Source organism: Spodoptera frugiperda, chromosome 30 (assembly GCF_023101765.2).
Source record: "Spodoptera frugiperda isolate SF20-4 chromosome 30, AGI-APGP_CSIRO_Sfru_2.0, whole genome shotgun sequence".
In the NCBI taxonomy this organism is placed as follows: domain Eukaryota; kingdom Metazoa; phylum Arthropoda; class Insecta; order Lepidoptera; family Noctuidae; genus Spodoptera; species Spodoptera frugiperda.
The window spans coordinates 2,938,138-2,956,672 of NC_064241.1; the positions used below are offsets into that span (position 1 = coordinate 2,938,138).

An 18,535-nucleotide genomic window follows, 5' to 3' on the forward strand; every position below is an offset into this window, starting at 1 on the left:
AAAATAACTTCTTAATAAACCAACATCTGCACTGCATCAGTTTGACTTGAGTTAATTCAATTAATCTCCCTATAGGTAGATTCTGCTGAGTTTGCCGACCGTCGGATTACATCACTAGCTCTCGATTTAGTCAGTTAGGTCCAATTTAGCCTCGGAATATTAATGTGGACCTCCAGTAATCCTGGTGTCTTTATTACTTAGTTCTTAACTAAAAGTTTCAGTTTAAAACCGGTGAAAAAGAAGAATTGAGGTGGCGGGTGATCCAATGTCTAAAAGTTTTCTAAGTAGTAAGTTATTCTTAGAAAATATTAGTATGGTTAGCTAGGTGACTTATTATGCTATATTGATATGTTTTATCTATCGTGAGTGCTTACTAGATTCTGATGAACATACCTACATGGAAAAAAAGACCAAAACTTGGGAACAAATAATCAGAGTCACTACTGTGTTTTCAATTTTAAAGAACCCTTTAAAACTTTAAAAGATTTAATTCGTTTTAAAACAAAATACTCTCATTTTAAACGTAATTTTCTTTTATAAGGTATAATTCACCAATTAAGAAAATACTTGTATCAGAAAATATTTATCAAGAAATGAAAAAGGAAAAACGCTAGTGGCTCAGTTTTTTTGCTCCTAAGTGTAGAAACATCATATTCCCGCTAATATTTGCAGCTAATAAAACTTATAACAAATTTTTAATAGCAACAGTCTTCATAATACCTCATTCCAGACTCTCGAATGTTCCCTAGGCTACAAATTAAGCCATTACGAAAGTAGAAACAGCAAAAGGCAATCCCACTTTGTCGAGAATTCATTTCGTCTAATTACCTGAGGAGATAGTTCATAGTTACGTTGAATTTGCAAATGCAATCAGAATCCAAAGACTAATGAAGTTTCAAATCAAACTATTCCCATGATCGGGGACCGCAAACAGGTTCAGTCTCTATCCATACTGAGTCTACAACTTCAATTAATGATTTTGAAGTCGAACCGCAAACTGCAAATCCGGCAAATGAATCGGCTCTCACAGTTCGACCTAACATTCTTTGAGCTTATGCGGCCAGTCTCGCTTCCAATTTGAGTAAAACAGGTCTGTTACAGAAAATAGTTCTTGGCTACATTTTGATTACGAGTATCGAACGAGATTTGTTGTGGAGATTTTTCTTGGATGTAGATGGTTTGATTTAGAGCCAAGACATTAATACAGTAATTTGTGGAAGGATTTAAATCTCATATATCAAATATTTATGTTCAATATCGAGAACATTTGAAACCATTCCAATAACATTGTTTAGAGGTTTTTATCCAATTCTTTATTTCATACGGTCAAAATTAAAGTCAAAATTTTTTTTTTTTCAAATAGACCGGGAAGACACTGTTTAATGTCAAAGCAAATATTACAACATTAAAAAAAACAGTTTGAAAACAATGTCTACCTATCTGTCAGTCATCTAGTGAAGCTATGTCCTTGTTCCAAAGTGTAGATTCCTATGGAGAAGAACGAGCAAGAAACTTCATAGGTTACTCTTTTTCAATCTAGCAGCATAAAGGCAACGTTATTTAAACCTACATACAAAACATATAGAGGTAGAAAATTCCATGCCCTCCAACAAAATATACAAGCAGACCTTTCCAACATGCGGTATAATAACTTTGCAAACAACTTTCATTCGTAACCCAATCCACTTAGAATTCTAATTGGAATGATATGGACTCTGGGCACAATACATATGTATAGCCGATTAATATATTAGCGACGAGCTAAGCCATCTAATCTATTTCCTGCATAAACAGTGAATATAATTAGTTTTATGGTAATTGGCATTGTTTGATTGAATAATCGGCTGTGGTCGCCCCGCTATGATTGGTACTGTCGCTGAAATTTGTTGTGATTATGCCATTATAATTGTTAGTGAAAATTAAGTATTAAGTTTGATAATGCAAATTGAGCCTTCGAGCGTCTTATGCATGGCATATGTACATATTGTATTTTTGTTTCTTGAGAGGGGATTAACCATCCAATGACTTCTCCCTGGTGAAGCGAGAGAGTGACAATTTTTTACTGACTAAAAACCACTTCTGCTTTGAGCCAGCATCTGGTTAATACGTTATGTAGTCCGCAGCTCCATCAGTTATGTAATCATACATAGTTATCACAGCATATAACTTCAGAGGTTGATATGTGATAGTCAAGGTTTTTAATTAGCCACTCATCACGAGTCGTGTCTTCGCAATCAATGATATGAAATACATCTGTATCTTTGACAAACTGAAAACCATGATCATTACTTTAATAAAAATGTCCGGGCTCCAGAATCCAAGCCTCATAATTACCTTACATTCTGCAGAAATATCTTCAGCAATAAAACATACAATTTATTTCATAATCATTTAAGAAAATCTCCCATTCCGAGAATCGTTCAATGGTAACTTTGAACAAAAAACGCAGTTACTTTACAAAAACGAAATTAAAAAAGGTCACACACTTTTCTCAAGATATAATTCCTTTTAAGTCTGTACTAAGATTAGTTGGCTAATTTCTTGAGAGTGTTTTTACAGATTTAATGGAGTGCAGGATTATTTGTCTCGTATCTTCGTAAAATTTATCTGAACGAATTAAGTTTAGGCCGGAAAATCCTACTGGAAAAATGTCTGCCGATAAAATTGAACAAAGGGGATTTAAGAAACAGCTACAGAAAAGAATTGAGATATGAATTATGAGAATCATTGTGCTGATAATATAAAAGAAGCAACGACTTGAAATACGAGTAATGACGTTGAATAAGTAATTTTTTTTTTCGCTTCTCATCGCGTTTTGGTATTCGAATGGATTCTGTATTTCGTGTGAAATTATGTGACGTAATGTAATTTCGGTTTTCGTTTTCCTTGAAGGGTTAGGTAGAAGTCTGTATTCGTTGGTTTGTCTTATTTTGAGTGTCCAATAAAGGTACTACGCAATGGGATATGCATACTACATAACTAGGTGAATATGCACAGCACTTTTTCGGTACACATTTTTTTTATGAAACGTTGCCCTAATCTACGATTTTCTCCTGCGTCGTGTGCGCGTTTACAAACATACAAGTTACATACCAAGAGTTGCTCCGTGCGGAAATCGAACCCGCTATACGTCACCGCGCCAACCGTGCTGTTTATTATTGATTGTAGTTGTATTGTTAGTAGTATTATTTAAATTGTACGTAGCTTGAAGTCAGTTTTTACAATAGTAATTTCTTCTATATTTATTCATATTATTGCGATTTATTTTAAAAAAGCAATGTCAGTATTGATTCTACCACCATTATTATTTCAGTTCTCAAAATACACGAATTCATCGTTTATTCACACCAAACTAAGTTTTATAATAACCATTAATGTACGGAAACTATAATTAGATTCCAAACTAAAACCTGCCACATGTTAGGCTTGCAATAACCCAACTAATTTGGGGATGAGCAGACCCATTAGTTATTGCTAAGCGACACTACACACAGTTGTGGCCGATGACTGAAATTGAAAATTTTGATATAACATTTGGTTGAAATGAACTGTAGACTTTATTTGGTCAAATGTTTAAAACGAGGTATCATTAAGCAAATACTAAAAGGATATGCCATAACTGGATTTCCCTTTAACATAATGCGTGACACTTTACGGGGAGCGTAAGACGTTACAAACCACGCCCCTCTCTATTTTCCAACATGCAGTTCTTATACTAAAAACGCTTTGCCAATTGTTCACATTTTAATGTGCTACTTTCTGAGCGCCTATAACTTAAGTATCTACACGTTTCTACTTATAATATATTTGAGAAGGGCCCATTTGTTTTGCCACGGTGCATAATCACATTATTATATCTTCTCTTTGTACTTGCTTCATGCGAGTAATCAAACGCGATTCTTGAGTGTTTTCAATTTTTAAAGTTTTTTCTAGTTCAATCTACGTACGTACGTAGCACGTAGTCACAGGTTGCTTTTAGAAAGATAATGAAAGGTTTTGTGTAATAAGTGGGAAATAATGAACACATCAACATTAATTAATATCCCACCGCTTTTACCATAATTTAAATATGTTATGGTAATCCATTTGACTGTATATCCATACCGCAAACCGTATTCATCAGTTACTTCTGGCAGTAAAATAACACTAAAAACAATGACATTCACTCATCAATAGGGTTGCAAAATTACCTCCACAAGTTCAACCCTACGAACAAAATTGAACAAAGTAAAAATCGAACGCGTTGTTGACAAGGCAGCATAGTATCAAAAACGCTCATTAATTCAAATGAATGTGCCCGCTTTGCATGAATATTCAAGGGCTTTATTATCGTGTATCGGTAAGAACAATGGGTTCGCATAAAAATGGAAACTTTATTTCCGAATAACTGTCGATTGTGAGTTTATTTGCATCATTTATGAATGCTATGAGTAGTAAGTACCTATGATGATAACTCAGTATAATGTTGGCGCCTCTTCTGTCTTTCCGTGGATACAGATTTTTCAGACAGACGAAGTCGACGTATAGAGAAGTTTTCGAAGAACAGAACAGATTTCTCTGATAAACCTGAACCTTTTACATTGTTATAGAAACTCTATATAACTGATGTCAATAATCGATCTCAATCTAATAAAGATTTTAAATTTAAGGTTATTAAAGATTTTAGGTTATTGAAATCGGCAGTTAGTCAATTCTTACGATATCTGCTGGAAAAGTTCTACTCTACACGACACAACTTATGAACAAACAAATAATCAAATTACACACTAAATCGGAATACACTTTCGTGTTTACTCTAGTTGTTTAATAATTAATGTTCTGTAATAGCAATGTATCGCGTTTCGAAAATGATTTATAACATTTTGCTGACAATGGAAACAAAATAAAGGTTTAATTAGCGTTCATGTTCGAGAGATACTCGAAACGCAAGTTTAGTGATTAATTGATTGTTATTTTTGTATTTGTTACCTACGTTGCTTTTTGTGTGAAAACTGAACTGTGAATGATATTTTTGTAAATGTTGTTCTGTTGTGTTTTTTTTGTGGTGGCGGTGTGTTTCCAGTGAAAATTTGCATTGAATAGAATAATAGTATATATTTTTTTATAAATATTAGATATATTACATATATTCAAACCAGGGGTTTGAGACATGCCCAAAACACTGTCATGCATGAGAATGTCGGTTCGAAACGTACTAACTAAATGTACCAAAGTGACTTTATTAGTTTTATGAGTACTATTGTGTACTTTCTAAGATTATTTTTACATCATTGACAAACGGTGAAAGAACTTGTCGTGTGGAAATCTTAGATTATAATATCCAATTATAAGTTTTAAATCACCGACCCGCATTGAGCAAGCGTGGTGATTATAGATCTCTAAAACCGTCTCCTTGTGAGAAGAAGCCTTTGATTAGCAATGGCCACTTAATAGGTGGTTATTCAAACCAGGGACTGATCTAGTGATCATTTGACTTTGTTTTACTTATTAGTATTTTGATATTAAAACACTGCATTAAATCCTTTAAGTTTACGTTTAAATCCTCCAATCTTTCCACCCGTATGTCAAGCGATCACATCAGGTTGGTTCGCATAATAATTCATAAGATAGTTATCAAGCCTAAAAGCACTCCACTCAGATTGCTAATTCTATACGTGTTCTGATATCCTGGTGACAGCATCATACTGACTCCTATTCCCCTTATAATTGCTTTCCTCGGTCGCCGAGATTGATTTTTAGAGATTCATATCTAAAATGAAAATTGAGTGTTCGGAAAAAGGTGAAGTTATTTTTTTTTTGTGTACAATTTGGGACGTGGCACTTTTTTGAATAATAATATCGATTCCTTTGGGTAGAAATGTAGTATAAACTATTTTGGCCAAATTGAGTTATATATAATGTCAACAGTCCCATCCTTAATAATATATTTCCGATAGTTATTTGTAAGTATAACTTCGTCCATAATTGCACAGACAAATCCTTCAGTTTTGTGCCAGTTCTCTTTTGCTAAAGATAGTGGAGTGAATCCATTGTCCACTGCTGCTACTTCTCGATGCATACCCTCTAGGGTGTCCCAGCCAAGTATGGCGAAAAAAAATTTTTCGAATTTAAGTACGCATACCCTCTATATTTTTTCTATTTGACCATAATAACTAAAATAAAAAATATCAATGGTATCGGATAACGGGAACCCGTGCCGACTTGATGTCAAAGTTTCAAGAAAAAAATTGTATGGAGATTATAAGGAAAATCACTTAAAGTTAGCTTTAATGTTATAAATTAATATTTTTTATTATTTTAAATATTTATTTATTATTAAAATAATATTATATACAAAATTTCCTCTTTAATGGCATCCTTCTACAGTCAGGATATTTCAGTCTGTGTTCCTGTGCGCAATGTAGTAACAACTGTTTTTGTTCCTCTTCAAGTGTGATTTTTTTCGTGAAAATCTTGCATTAATTTCACTGCTCTCTCATTGGCCGTATCATTAACGGCTTTCAGTATTAACATTTTTGCCTTTAGTTGTAGAAAAATAGCATTCTTTGACTATGAATAGGATCTAGGGTAGAAAACTGTCACCAATTTTAAAATGATCGAACAAAACCTTGATTTTGGACGAGTTACATATGGAAGAATCGTCAATGTTGAGTCCAAGTGCCTCATAGTGACCGCCTGAAAGACAGGTTGGAACATAATGGTGTACAGGTGGCGGTATGCCCTGTATGGGCTGAGCACCGCGGTGTCCTCAGGGATGTGCTCGGCAACGGCGACCTCTCGCGTCCGGCATTGGTTCAATCCATGGTTCGGAGCGAGGGAGACTGGGATGCGATCTCCTCCTTCTGGGAAGCAGTCATGCTAGCTAAGGAAGAAGCGGGACGCGTAAGGAAACGAACCTCCTCAAGACCCAGCCGTCGCGAGAGGTACTCCGGGCGTCAGGGATCGCGCAACGATCTCTGGCCACCGAAAGTGCGGGTCTGCGGACGGCGATCAAAAGGTAGCTCGTCGCCCGACCAGAACCAGACCCGTGCGGCACAAAGAGCCATCAGACCACCACAGATGGGCCCAGTAGGGCTGATACCTGATCCGGAGCTGCGGCCTACCTAGCGAGTTTACCGAGGATCCGGTTTTTGTCCACTCCAGCTAAGTGACCAGGCCTGCCAGACTCTTTCTGTCACTGCAAGAAGATCCTATCTTCATCTATCTTTATTGAGCGTCGAATCTGATATGCAATGTTGAATAAATTGTCCAAATTAGAAATAAACTTGACGAGGCCGTTTAAATAAGTCTTGGGTTTTGTTCGCATTTTTTTGCAGATCTCTCCAAACTTGGTATAAGGTTACTAGCTTCTTAACACAGTTGGGTAATGCGTTAGTTGATATACGGGCTTTATTCTTATAACTAATGCACTCAGGAATAGTTAGGTTTGCACTTTCTTTGATTATATTGTTTTCGCAAATGTTGTAAAACAAAACTGCCAACACTTGGCCATTGTAGGGCAATTTCGAACCGATAATTTGATGTTTTACATCACCTATGAAGAATATGCACTTTTTAGAACTGCGGAATACCCCTGACATCTTGACTAAACGAAAACAATATGTTCCCTAATAAATCAAACAAGTAATAACTAGCACTCCGATACGATAGCTCCGACGCGTCAAAATATGCTAGTACTGACATGTATCAAGGCAAGTCGGCACGGGTTACTGTGCTTCTAGTTAAATGAAACTTTATTTACGTGTATGTTGACACTATTCGAAAATAATTAGAGGGTATGCGTTCAAAAATTTCGACTTTTATTTTTTTGGGACACCCTAATACCCTCGTTTACTTTCAGGAAATATTCCCTGAGGTTGCATACCTCACGGTTATGAAGGGTCTTAGCTTATTTAATAAGCCTCGACCCCCACATTTCCGCGGGATGTACAACCTCATGATCGATGAACGAGGGTGATGCATACGATTTGCAGTCAGCAGTGTTTGGACTCGTCTATCCAGGGTGTCAAGTTCAGTCTTGATGACTACATGACTGCAAGAAGGCGCGTAGAGTTGCATCTATCTTATACAACTCCAGGACCCTCATGAGCCATGTATGTGGCACAGAGACATGACTGTTTATTATTGTCCTTTGACCTTTGACCTTTATCCTTTGTCCTTTGACCTTTCACCATTGTCGTTGTCCTTTTACCTTTGTCCTTTGACCTTTAACCTTTAACCCTCGACCTTTGTCCTTTCCCCTTTGTCTTTTCACCTTTGTCCTTTCACCTTTGTCCTGTGACCTTTGACTTTGACAGTTGTGGTGGTGAGCCTAACCAAATTTCAAAACTCCCGGAAACCTTTCAGGTAAAACTACCAAATGACTGGACTATAACTCAATGTATGGGATTAAGAACGATATTCGACAAATTATGTCAAATCTTGCGTCAATTCAATACGTGTTTGGCAAGCGTTTCAATTCCATTTGTCAAGGGCGGTAGATTATATTTGTGACAATACAGGGAATAAAACGATAGAAGAAATAATGAGAATAATCTAATTCTGACTTTCTTCACAAAGCCCGTGATATAAATAGAATTTTAATTACAAGACCATCTTGGATCATTAATCGCCACTCTCAGAGTTATTTAACTTAACCCACTTTTTAGCAATCGTTTTCAGAACAAAATCGTTACTAGAGAATAGTTTAAGTAATCATTAATTGTCTCTGAATCCGGCAGTGAGACAGTTAGTAGTAGTTAATGTAAACAAAACTAGCAACGACTAACCATCTCCCAACTTAACGAGGATTCGAACTTAAAACTTTATAAACTTCTTAAGGAAAATGGAATAAAACTTTGCTCCTGATAATGATAGCAGGAGGAAATTTGGCACCAACCGAGAAACGTCTTAATTAAGCTAAAAGAACTAATTTAATGATGAGATCGTAAAAGGTATTTATAATTAAAAGAAAAAAGCAATGTAGCGATGTGGCGATGATTAATTTTGTTTTATTAATTAAATATTAGATTGGAACAGTTGGTACGGATATCTATGAAGAAGAGAAGTTAATAGCTATACAAAATATTATGGACACTTATTGGATAATTTTTGAAGGTATTTTGCAATAAACATCACGAAGTCACACTACATAAATGCAAAATAATGATGTACCTATGTTGTTTGAATATGGCATGGTATTATGAAAGGAAATGATGTTATAATGCAAGATGCAATTAATTAGACGTAATGTTTATGTTTTATATCAGAACAGGAACATGCCTTTCTAATATATGTTTCCTTTTGTGAGGGGAGAAAATAATCCAATGACTTTTCCCGCCTTGGGCGAGGCGAGAGGGAGTGTCAGACTCTCACTGACTTAAAACCACCCCGTTACTACTCTTGTTTTTGGAGCCCCGGTAACCCGCTAAACAGTCCACATCTCCGGATATTTGTTGCTTAGATGGAAATAACACCTCTCTATTATACGTTATTTAGCAGCAACCATACTGTTTTAAAAATAGTCTACCGAAAAATCTACAACACAGACGGACTTAACGTACCCAAAAATCCAACGTAATTTCACCCCTTTACACACACATTGCATTCATACACAACACAACGGTTATATCGACCCGCGTACCCAAACTGACTCATAAACTTCCGAAGCATATCTGCAATGCTAATGCCAGCCTATCACTCCGTCGATTGGAAGGATTAACACGAAAACAGTTCGACCAAAATCTGCCCATTCGTATTCCTTGTACCACTATTCTCTAGAGTATCGAACTTCGAAATTTCTAGGCCCAATTAATGAGGCGATTAAAGCAAATTTGACTTTAAGGCGAGAAAGGCCAATTTAGACGTATACAGATCTATGCGGTAACGAGATTGGGGTTATCATGGTATTAAGGATTAGGAAGTATTTGAATAGTGTACTGTGCCTATTTGTATATTAATTAAGTCTATGTCTGTTTGCGTAACCGTTTTCTGGTTAGTTATAGTATACATGGCTTCTCATCAATTCGCCACCCCCGGGGAATAAAATGATAACTCACATTACCATAGTTTTAGTGTTATGTCATATTTGAGGTCTACGATGCCTAATACATCTACTCAATTTTTTTCGTGAATTTCCTGCGTGTATTTAAAAAGTTATAAAATATTGCAACAATATTCGTCATCAATTTTTAACCCGAAAAATAACGTATTATAGTATTAGTAAAACAGTTTCTTCATCAAATATGTGGCAAATACTTTTACAATAGGATTCTCGGAAAATAAATAGAGAAAAAAAAATTGTTAACGCTATTACCATTTTGTTCTCGTAATAATACGTTTAGGCTCAGTGACTAACATGTCCTTAGTAAAAAGTACTGCGAAACGTAAACACGGAAACATCTTGCCATTCTTTTCGGTCTTAAGTGCATAAAATTGTAAATGATCTTATTTTCCATTCATCTAGCATCCATTTTTCACTGAATATTATTGTAATGTAATATTGCAATATACATAGGTTCTTGTAATTGCCACAATAAAAATTGTAAATGCATATTAGTAAACTAAAAAAGTATAAAATTTTTATTATCTTTTTAAATTCGAAATATCTTTAATTCAGATAAGCTTAGCAAAACTTCTTTAAAATCATTATAAATTTTAAAAAATTAGCTACCACTATCCTAATTCTCGTTTCTCTACACATATTAGTTGACAAGATATAGACGAAAATCAGTTTTTTATTTTTCCTGAAAAGTTGTGATTTTGCTATTACCATTTTATTCCCCGGGGTGACGAATTCTCATCATCATGCCAGTGCGCTATCACGCTACGGATTCGGATACGCGGAGGTACAGATCACTGCTGCTTTTATAAACCGACCGAACCGAAATACAGTACTGCTGACTGTAGCTGCGCGACTGTCACCGCGTAGTGTGACGCGGAATGCTGCTCATGAACATGAGCTCCTGGAATGGCTCGAAACTAATCGAATACCTCGTTTACAGTTACGTTAACCGAAAAACTTTTACTTTACCTTCCTCTATGTATGATCTCTACATAAGAGGTTTTACCATAATCTTTGACTGCATAAACTTCTTTGAGTGGTGAAAGAAATGATGTAGCATTATATCAGTCTCAAGAAGGAATTATACCATCTAACCGCATCGATGCCTGCATCCTTCACACTATACATACTCGCTTATCGACATCCATATTTAAATATTGTTGCTGAATATAATATGCAAAACAAACATTTACCACAACCACAATGTAATATATTATTTCCTATCATATTTGTTTATACCATAAGTTTCAAAACAAATAATTATAATCAAATTTGGTTTGTAATTAAATGGTTGAAATTACAGTTCATTAATAGATAGTATTAGTTCGATTTAATGAGATGATTGAGCTAAATTGGAATGCGCAACTCCGCAGTACGGTTGCAAAATATTGATACAAATTACACCTATGTAAATAGTTTCAGCAATTACGTAATTTAAATATCTATTGAGGATTCGAATTTGAATAATTTTAAATGTTTAAACAATGTGTTCAGGTCTATCGTAATTATTGCGTTTTGGCAGTATTCTATATCTAAAAATAACTATTGGTTTTGTTTTTGATAGTACGGTACTTAAAACTGAGTCTCTGTACATGGTAGGCTCGTCTCTTGTTACATAAGTACCTATCTATTATTATAACATGCTTAGTTAGTGAGATTTGTGGATGTTTTTTATAAAACATTGCCACACGCTCGATTTTCTCCTATATCGTCGGTACAAACTTACAAGTTCATATACATATGACACCCAGACCCGAAACAACAATTTGTTTATTACACAAAGAGTTGATCCATCTAGACACCCACTACACATCGCGCGGCTGCTGGTTGCCAGCCACCGCACTAACCGTACTTCTTCTTTAGGGAACAGAGAGTAAAGTTCCCTAAGAAAAGGAGGATCCTCCGACCAGGCGAGGTGATCGTGCCTGGCGGGCTTTCTGCCCAACTGTTGTTCGTTGGGATTTTCTATCCGTGTTTATTCGCATGTAAACTTCATATGTGCGATTTCTTAATATTTATGACGTCATCCGTTGATTTTGTTCGTCGATAGTCTATGTGCGACTTCTGTCATTTTGTCACTTATCACTTGTCAGAGTGTCTCCACATTCTTTATGCCTCTTTAAAATTAAAAAGGTGTAATGTTATTTTATGCTATTATTATTATCGAAATTATACCCAGTGCAGATTAACTTGAAAAAAAAAATATACTAGACTATAGGTAAATCTCTACATGTCCCTTCTGGGAATAAAATACATGACGTCATTGGTTGATTGCCGTCAGTTGACCGAAGTTCAGTTATATTGCCAGCTTGGATGAAGTTCCATTGAGTTCGAATTCGAACTTCGCATTAGTCGCACGAACTCTAGCTAAGGATTTAGTTTCTATAGCTTTTGCCCGCGACTTCGTTCGCGTGGAATAGTGACTTCCGGCAAATTTTTGGTTTTAACCACATAGTTCCCGATCTCGCGGGATCTCTTCAAAAATGAGATCTGGAAGATATTCCAGGGAACTCTTCAAAAATCAACATAATGAGCTCTGCGTTTAAATTTAATAGATGTATACTCACTTAGGGCATTGAAAAAATAGTTTAAAAACGGACTTAAACTAACTTAAAACTAAAGAAAGCTACGAATTACGAATTTATAACAATTAAAAAAGAAACTATATTACAACCTATCCTCTATGCTATAATAACCAAGCTTAAACTAAATAATTTAAAAGAAACGACTTAAATCTAATCTAATTAATTTATAAATTAGACTTACAATTTTATTAAAAAAACTAACTACAGTAACTACTAATAATCGATATCAAACTAAACCTACGTTAAATAGTTTAACCAAAAATCCAGGAAAACCCAACAAATAAACTTATTAATTGACAAATACAACGAAACCAATTTAGAATATACGAAACAGCAGGACCACTACAGACAAATAATATAATCATACGACTGATAATACACTTTTTCTACGATAGTACCGAAGCGCTCGGCCGATACCCAACCAAATGAATGTAACGAAACCATAGCGCGATCTATTTCGATCCCAACGCCATCTATCGAGGATAAAGACAACTTGGATTATTTATTTATACTCCGTTCGGGCATTTTCTTTGTACTAAAAGTTTAATTATATTGATATTATTTTTTTCATACCTTTTTACTATTTATTTACTTTTTTTCGATGAATTAAAACAATAACATGAACCGAAGTCGTGTAACGATCGACATAGAATTATCTATACTCCGTTAGAGCATTTTCTTTGTACTAAATGTTTTATTATATTGATATTATTTTTTTCATACCTTTTTACTATTTATTTACTTTTTTTCGATGAATTAAAACAATAACATGAACCGCGTGTAACGATCGACATAGAATTATTTATAAATAATTTATTTCTTATTTTTATTTTTTGATTTTTGAAATAAAAATATATATATCTATGTCCTTTCTAAGGTTCTAAACTATATCTGTACCAAATTTCAACCAAATCCGTCAAATAGTTGCGGAGATTAATGGTATAAGCATAGAATGTTCGACGTGATTCTTTAATTTGACATAACTTTTTTATTTATGAACCGATTGACATGAAACAAACACTAAATGTAAATTTAAGCATCCCACAATATATTCGTGAAAACCGCATCCAACTCGGATCAGCCGTTTCTGAGATTAGCGCGCACAGACGAACAGACAAACAGACAAACAGACAAAAAAAAAGTTAATTACATTTTTGGGTTCGACATCGACATAACAATAACCCCTGCTATTTTTTTTATTTTTATTTTCAATGTACAGACAGCACTTTTCTACGATTTTATTATATGTATAGATTATATGAAGCTACTATGTATAACATAGTACTAATATTACAAATGTGAAAGTTTGTTTGTTTGGATATTTGGATGTTTGTCCGTCAATCACGCTGAAACTACTGAACGGATTTTGATGAAATTCTAAGGGAACTTGGGCGAAGCCGCTGGCAGATACTCGTACTCTATACTTCAGAGTGTTTGCAAGAGGTAAAATATAGGTATAAACGACAGAGTTCTTAATTATGATTTAGACCGTCATTATATAAACAGAACTGAAAGTAACTAATAGTGGCCAAAAATAATAATATAAAGGTGTTATCAATTTTCGTCGTCTAGCTTCAGACTCAGGCTTTTCAAAATTAAGCCTTACCGTTCAATACACACAGCACAATTCTGCGCGCAACAGAAATTTGCGCTCGAAATATTATAGAACAAATAATATTTAGACCTTTCTATTCGCAAATTAACTTATTCCATCCGATTGAATCCAATACAATTGTCTTGATTTACTGAAATAATTAATTGCAAGACGGCTGAATGTGAAACGACGATGGAAAATTTTCAAAATTTGCCTTTGACTATTAGTATTAATAATTTAATAATATCTGCTGACAATATCATATTATTATTTGTTGTCAGAGATAGATCAAGGTGTTACAAGAGATTAAAAAAAAATCTATCCATAGTGGGTATTGAAAAAAAGGGTTTTACTTAACCCAACAAGATTATGGAAGATCAAATTTTCATGACAGTTTGTAGTATATTGGAAAACATGCACAAACGTACGACGTAGGTATAGATTAGAATAGTTAGTATAAATAACACTGACACTATACAGATGTAGTACTTCAAAATATTAAACATCTAATCTACTCCACGAAAATAGTAAAAACTAATAAAAAATCAGCCAAAAACACAAAATAAAAAATGGCAATGGGCAATCAACAAAACATCTGATAAAAAAAAAAAATATGCGCGATAACTTAAGAATGGCATTGTTTGGGCTATGGAGTTCCTAGTCAAATCAGTCAGGAATGATAAAAACTATAACTTCGTAAAGAATTAGGTCAACTTAACAAGTAACTCTGTATACATACTATACATATGTGTTCGTGAGAAACGAAAGAAGTAAGTTTCCAAAAGTCTATGGACCCACACAATCGTCTACTTATATCGATAAGAAAAGTTCCGACTATTCCGCTAAGTTCATCGATTTGGTTCAGCTATAGCAAATTTTTGTTTACTTGTAGGTACAATAGCAGCCTTTTACTTCTTCTTTGGTTTCTGTTGACGAGCAATAATTATACAGTTTTTGTAGGTTTTGTACTTACCTACAATTACTAAAATAATACACAGAGAAAGTATAATTAAAGGTAATGTTTGTTTTAACCACACACATAGATGTCACTTGTAAGAATAGCCAAGAGTTTTCATATTACTTGTAGAAATGTTATCATTTTCACAAACAGATGTTGCTAAACTAGTTTTACTTTGAGAATTGCTGCCGGGATTATTATTTAGTTCTAACACATATTTTAAATTAAACTTTTCACGTCAAACTTTCTTCTCACCAAAGCAAACAAACAGCTTGTTAAAAAGTCAACTTTTATCACCACTGTATGCACATAAAAATGAATCGTGTCATATAACTTTGTGGACCGTAAAACAAGTTATAATAAAGTTTAAAGTTGTTTGCAGCACTCACCTGCAAATTGACGTACGGCGCGTCCGCCATGACTGTCGGGACTATGAATCCTCCTTCGCCTGTCGACATGTCGATGTCCTGACTATAGATATCGGTTTTGTCGTCATACAACTTGACGCGGACTCGCACTCGTTTCTCCGTACTCATTGCCTCGACCTGTTGGAACAAAGGAAATAGATTTGCTAAGAAAATGAAAATACTGAGAAAAAGAACAAGAGTTTTTTTTTAAACGAATATAAATTTTAGCTTTCAAGAAATAAGGGTGTTTTTAAAATATTAAGTCACAATAACACAGTTCTATTTTAATAAAATCTCATTCTCCTTTATGATAATAAAGTAAGTATAAACATAGGGGCTATCGTTTTTTGTTTTTGCTCACTACTTTTCATTCAATAGATAATTAGCTAGATCGAAACTATGATCTCTAGAAGTTTTATTAATAACCACAGCAAACACAAACCATTCATTACAAGAAGATTAACTCTATCTATAGAACAAGTAACTACCTACACCTGAAACACACAACCTAAAATATAATACATCACCTACAAACCGCATTTATCTCAACACCAATCCGAATGTACACGCTACCCACAATGAGAGCGATATTGTGACGTCAACTTAAGTCTTAATTAAGCCATTAAGTTTACGAATCCAACCTGGCTTTACTCCAAAACCTGTGCCGACAGGGGTACAGATATGAAATACTGAGATAATTAAACATGATTAATATTTGTTAAGCAAATTGTATAAAGGCGACTGAGACTGGTTTTTGTTTTTTATTAATGTGTTGTAATTAAGAAAGTGAGTCGTAAAAATTCTTTGTTTTATGTCTTTATTAGTGTTTTGGGACATTGTGAGTGTCTTTTTTTTGTTGTACGGTTGTTAGTACAGCTGCCAAATAAGGTTTTATTTTGGATCCCAGCTTTTAATATCAACAGCCTATAAGTGACCATTGCTGACCAAAGGCCTCTTCTCGCAAGAAGGTTTGAGCAATAATCACCACGCTTGCTCAATGCGGGTTGGCGATTTCAAACTTATAAACAGAAATTATAAGCCCAAGTTTCTTCACGATTATTCCATTCACCTTTTGTGGTGGTGTGGTTTTGTTCACACCAGTGGTATCAAAATAATCTTAACAATTACATATAACTCGGAAAAAGTCACATTGGTAAGTTACGAACCCGCACTATCATACATAAGAAGCAGTCGTTTTAAATCTCCGGGCCACCACGACCTTTGCAGCTTTTGGTGTAGTGCCAGCAAATAAGGTTTTATTTTGGATCCCAGTTTTGGACATAGCAATAAGTACTTATTACCTAAGTTTACGATAAAGTTTTTGGTTCTTGAAGTACGAAGTAGCTAAGAACCGTATTCGGCTCGACCGGAATTTCGTTACGTGAGTGAGGTTACTAGTGGCCCAATTGTGCCCAGTCTTCCCAATCCCCTTTCCAGCAACCCGTAAATTTCCCATCAGCAACGTACTTATAATGCCATCCGTTTCTCCATGGGCAACGGCAATTGCTAACCGGCGATGTCTCTTGGTTTAATGGTTAATACTAAAAAAAAGAAATACCTGGAAAGTAAGTGTCCAGCAAAGGGGGAGGACAGAAAAGAGAATCGATGATTTGAAATTAGAAAGTCCAGAAAAAAATCAATTTTGTCAAACCCTCAATTTAGTCATAATCATGTATTTTTTCAAAAAGAACTTTTCAAGTCATACCAAATATATCCTCCATGACTTTTTATTTTATTTTTTCTATCTTCCATTCACAAACATTTAATATTTTTTTTTCATTTCAATTAAAATATTTTATACAATTTATTTATTTCAATCATGTCAGTCGTTTCTATGAAAGAATTTATTTTTCTGTCTTCGCAAAGAGAATGTCAAGCGCCATGACAGTATACCGGAAAATAATATTTTAAAACGAATACCAGGAATTTTGCCTCTGTACCAAATTGGGCTTCAAAGTGGGCGAGAATGTTTTTTTTTAAAGGGAAGTTGTATGTTTAGCTTTTTAAACTAAATGTTTCATAATATTTAAATTTTAACCATGCGCCATTGAGTAGAAATCAAATATGTGAATCTCTACAAACTGCAATTGAAAATTAATATCTTTAACAGGTATAATATTTACATGTTTTGATTATAAAACGTAGCACTTTTATTTATGGCTAGCTTCTGCCAGCCGCTTCGTCATCATTTCCGTGGGATAAAAAAATATCCTATCACAGTCAGCTCACACATCTTAATTTTCATCAAAATCCGTTCTATAGTTTCAGCGTGATTGACGGGCAAACACTCAAACTTTCACATTATTTATAATATTAGTGTGATCTACTAAAACTAGTCGAGTTCCTCGTCAAAGTTACGTGAGTAAGCCGATAATATAACAATTAATTAGCATGATAAATAAAATATCAAAAATCAAACGATAAATCTCTTATAATCTTAACTCCAAGAACAACTCAATTGAAGTCATTCCTTATCACATATTTTTCAACTATTTATATATTTTTAACCATCTTTCGATCAAATAATTTACGGTTTGATAATCCGCTGTCACTGAGGCCCAAAACAGCGGGCAGAAAGAAAAGCGAGCGTCGATATGAAAGCTGTTCGTTAGGCTCTCTGTAATTTATTATATTGTTCTCTCGCCGACAACGCCAGGAGATAAATGTGGATGCGAATTATTTATTATTATTTACCTTTTTATATTTATTTAATTTTCGGTAAATAAACAATGAATTGAGATAAGAGGATATGTGTATTGTAAAGTTTAAATGTTTCGTTCATTCATTATTTTTATTTTTTATTTTATAATAGTTTTCTTATATCTTGAAATATTTTTTTATTGGTAAAAGGTAGGTGCTTGGCCACTATCTTGCCTGATGGTAAACGACGATGTAGCCCATGAACAGCTATTTGATGTTGATTTTTTAAATCTTTATTTTAGGGACTTT

General features: G+C 34.4%; 2 protein-coding genes across 3 annotated transcripts in view; one reads left to right on the forward strand and one right to left on the reverse strand.

Annotated features, from left to right (window-relative positions):
- LOC118269653 (C3 and PZP-like alpha-2-macroglobulin domain-containing protein 8) overlaps window positions 1–18,535 on the reverse strand; it is a 242,239-nt gene that overhangs the window by 71,026 nt on the left and 152,678 nt on the right. The window contains exon 7 of the mRNA XM_050706877.1: window positions 15,569–15,724. Within this exon, the coding sequence (XP_050562834.1) occupies window positions 15,569–15,724 (156 nt within the window). The remainder of the gene's footprint in view (window positions 1–15,568; window positions 15,725–18,535) is intronic.
- The window catches only part of LOC118269655 (zinc transporter ZIP6-like), a 426,889-nt gene that overhangs the window by 11,762 nt on the left and 396,592 nt on the right, over window positions 1–18,535 (forward strand). The window lies entirely within an intron of this gene.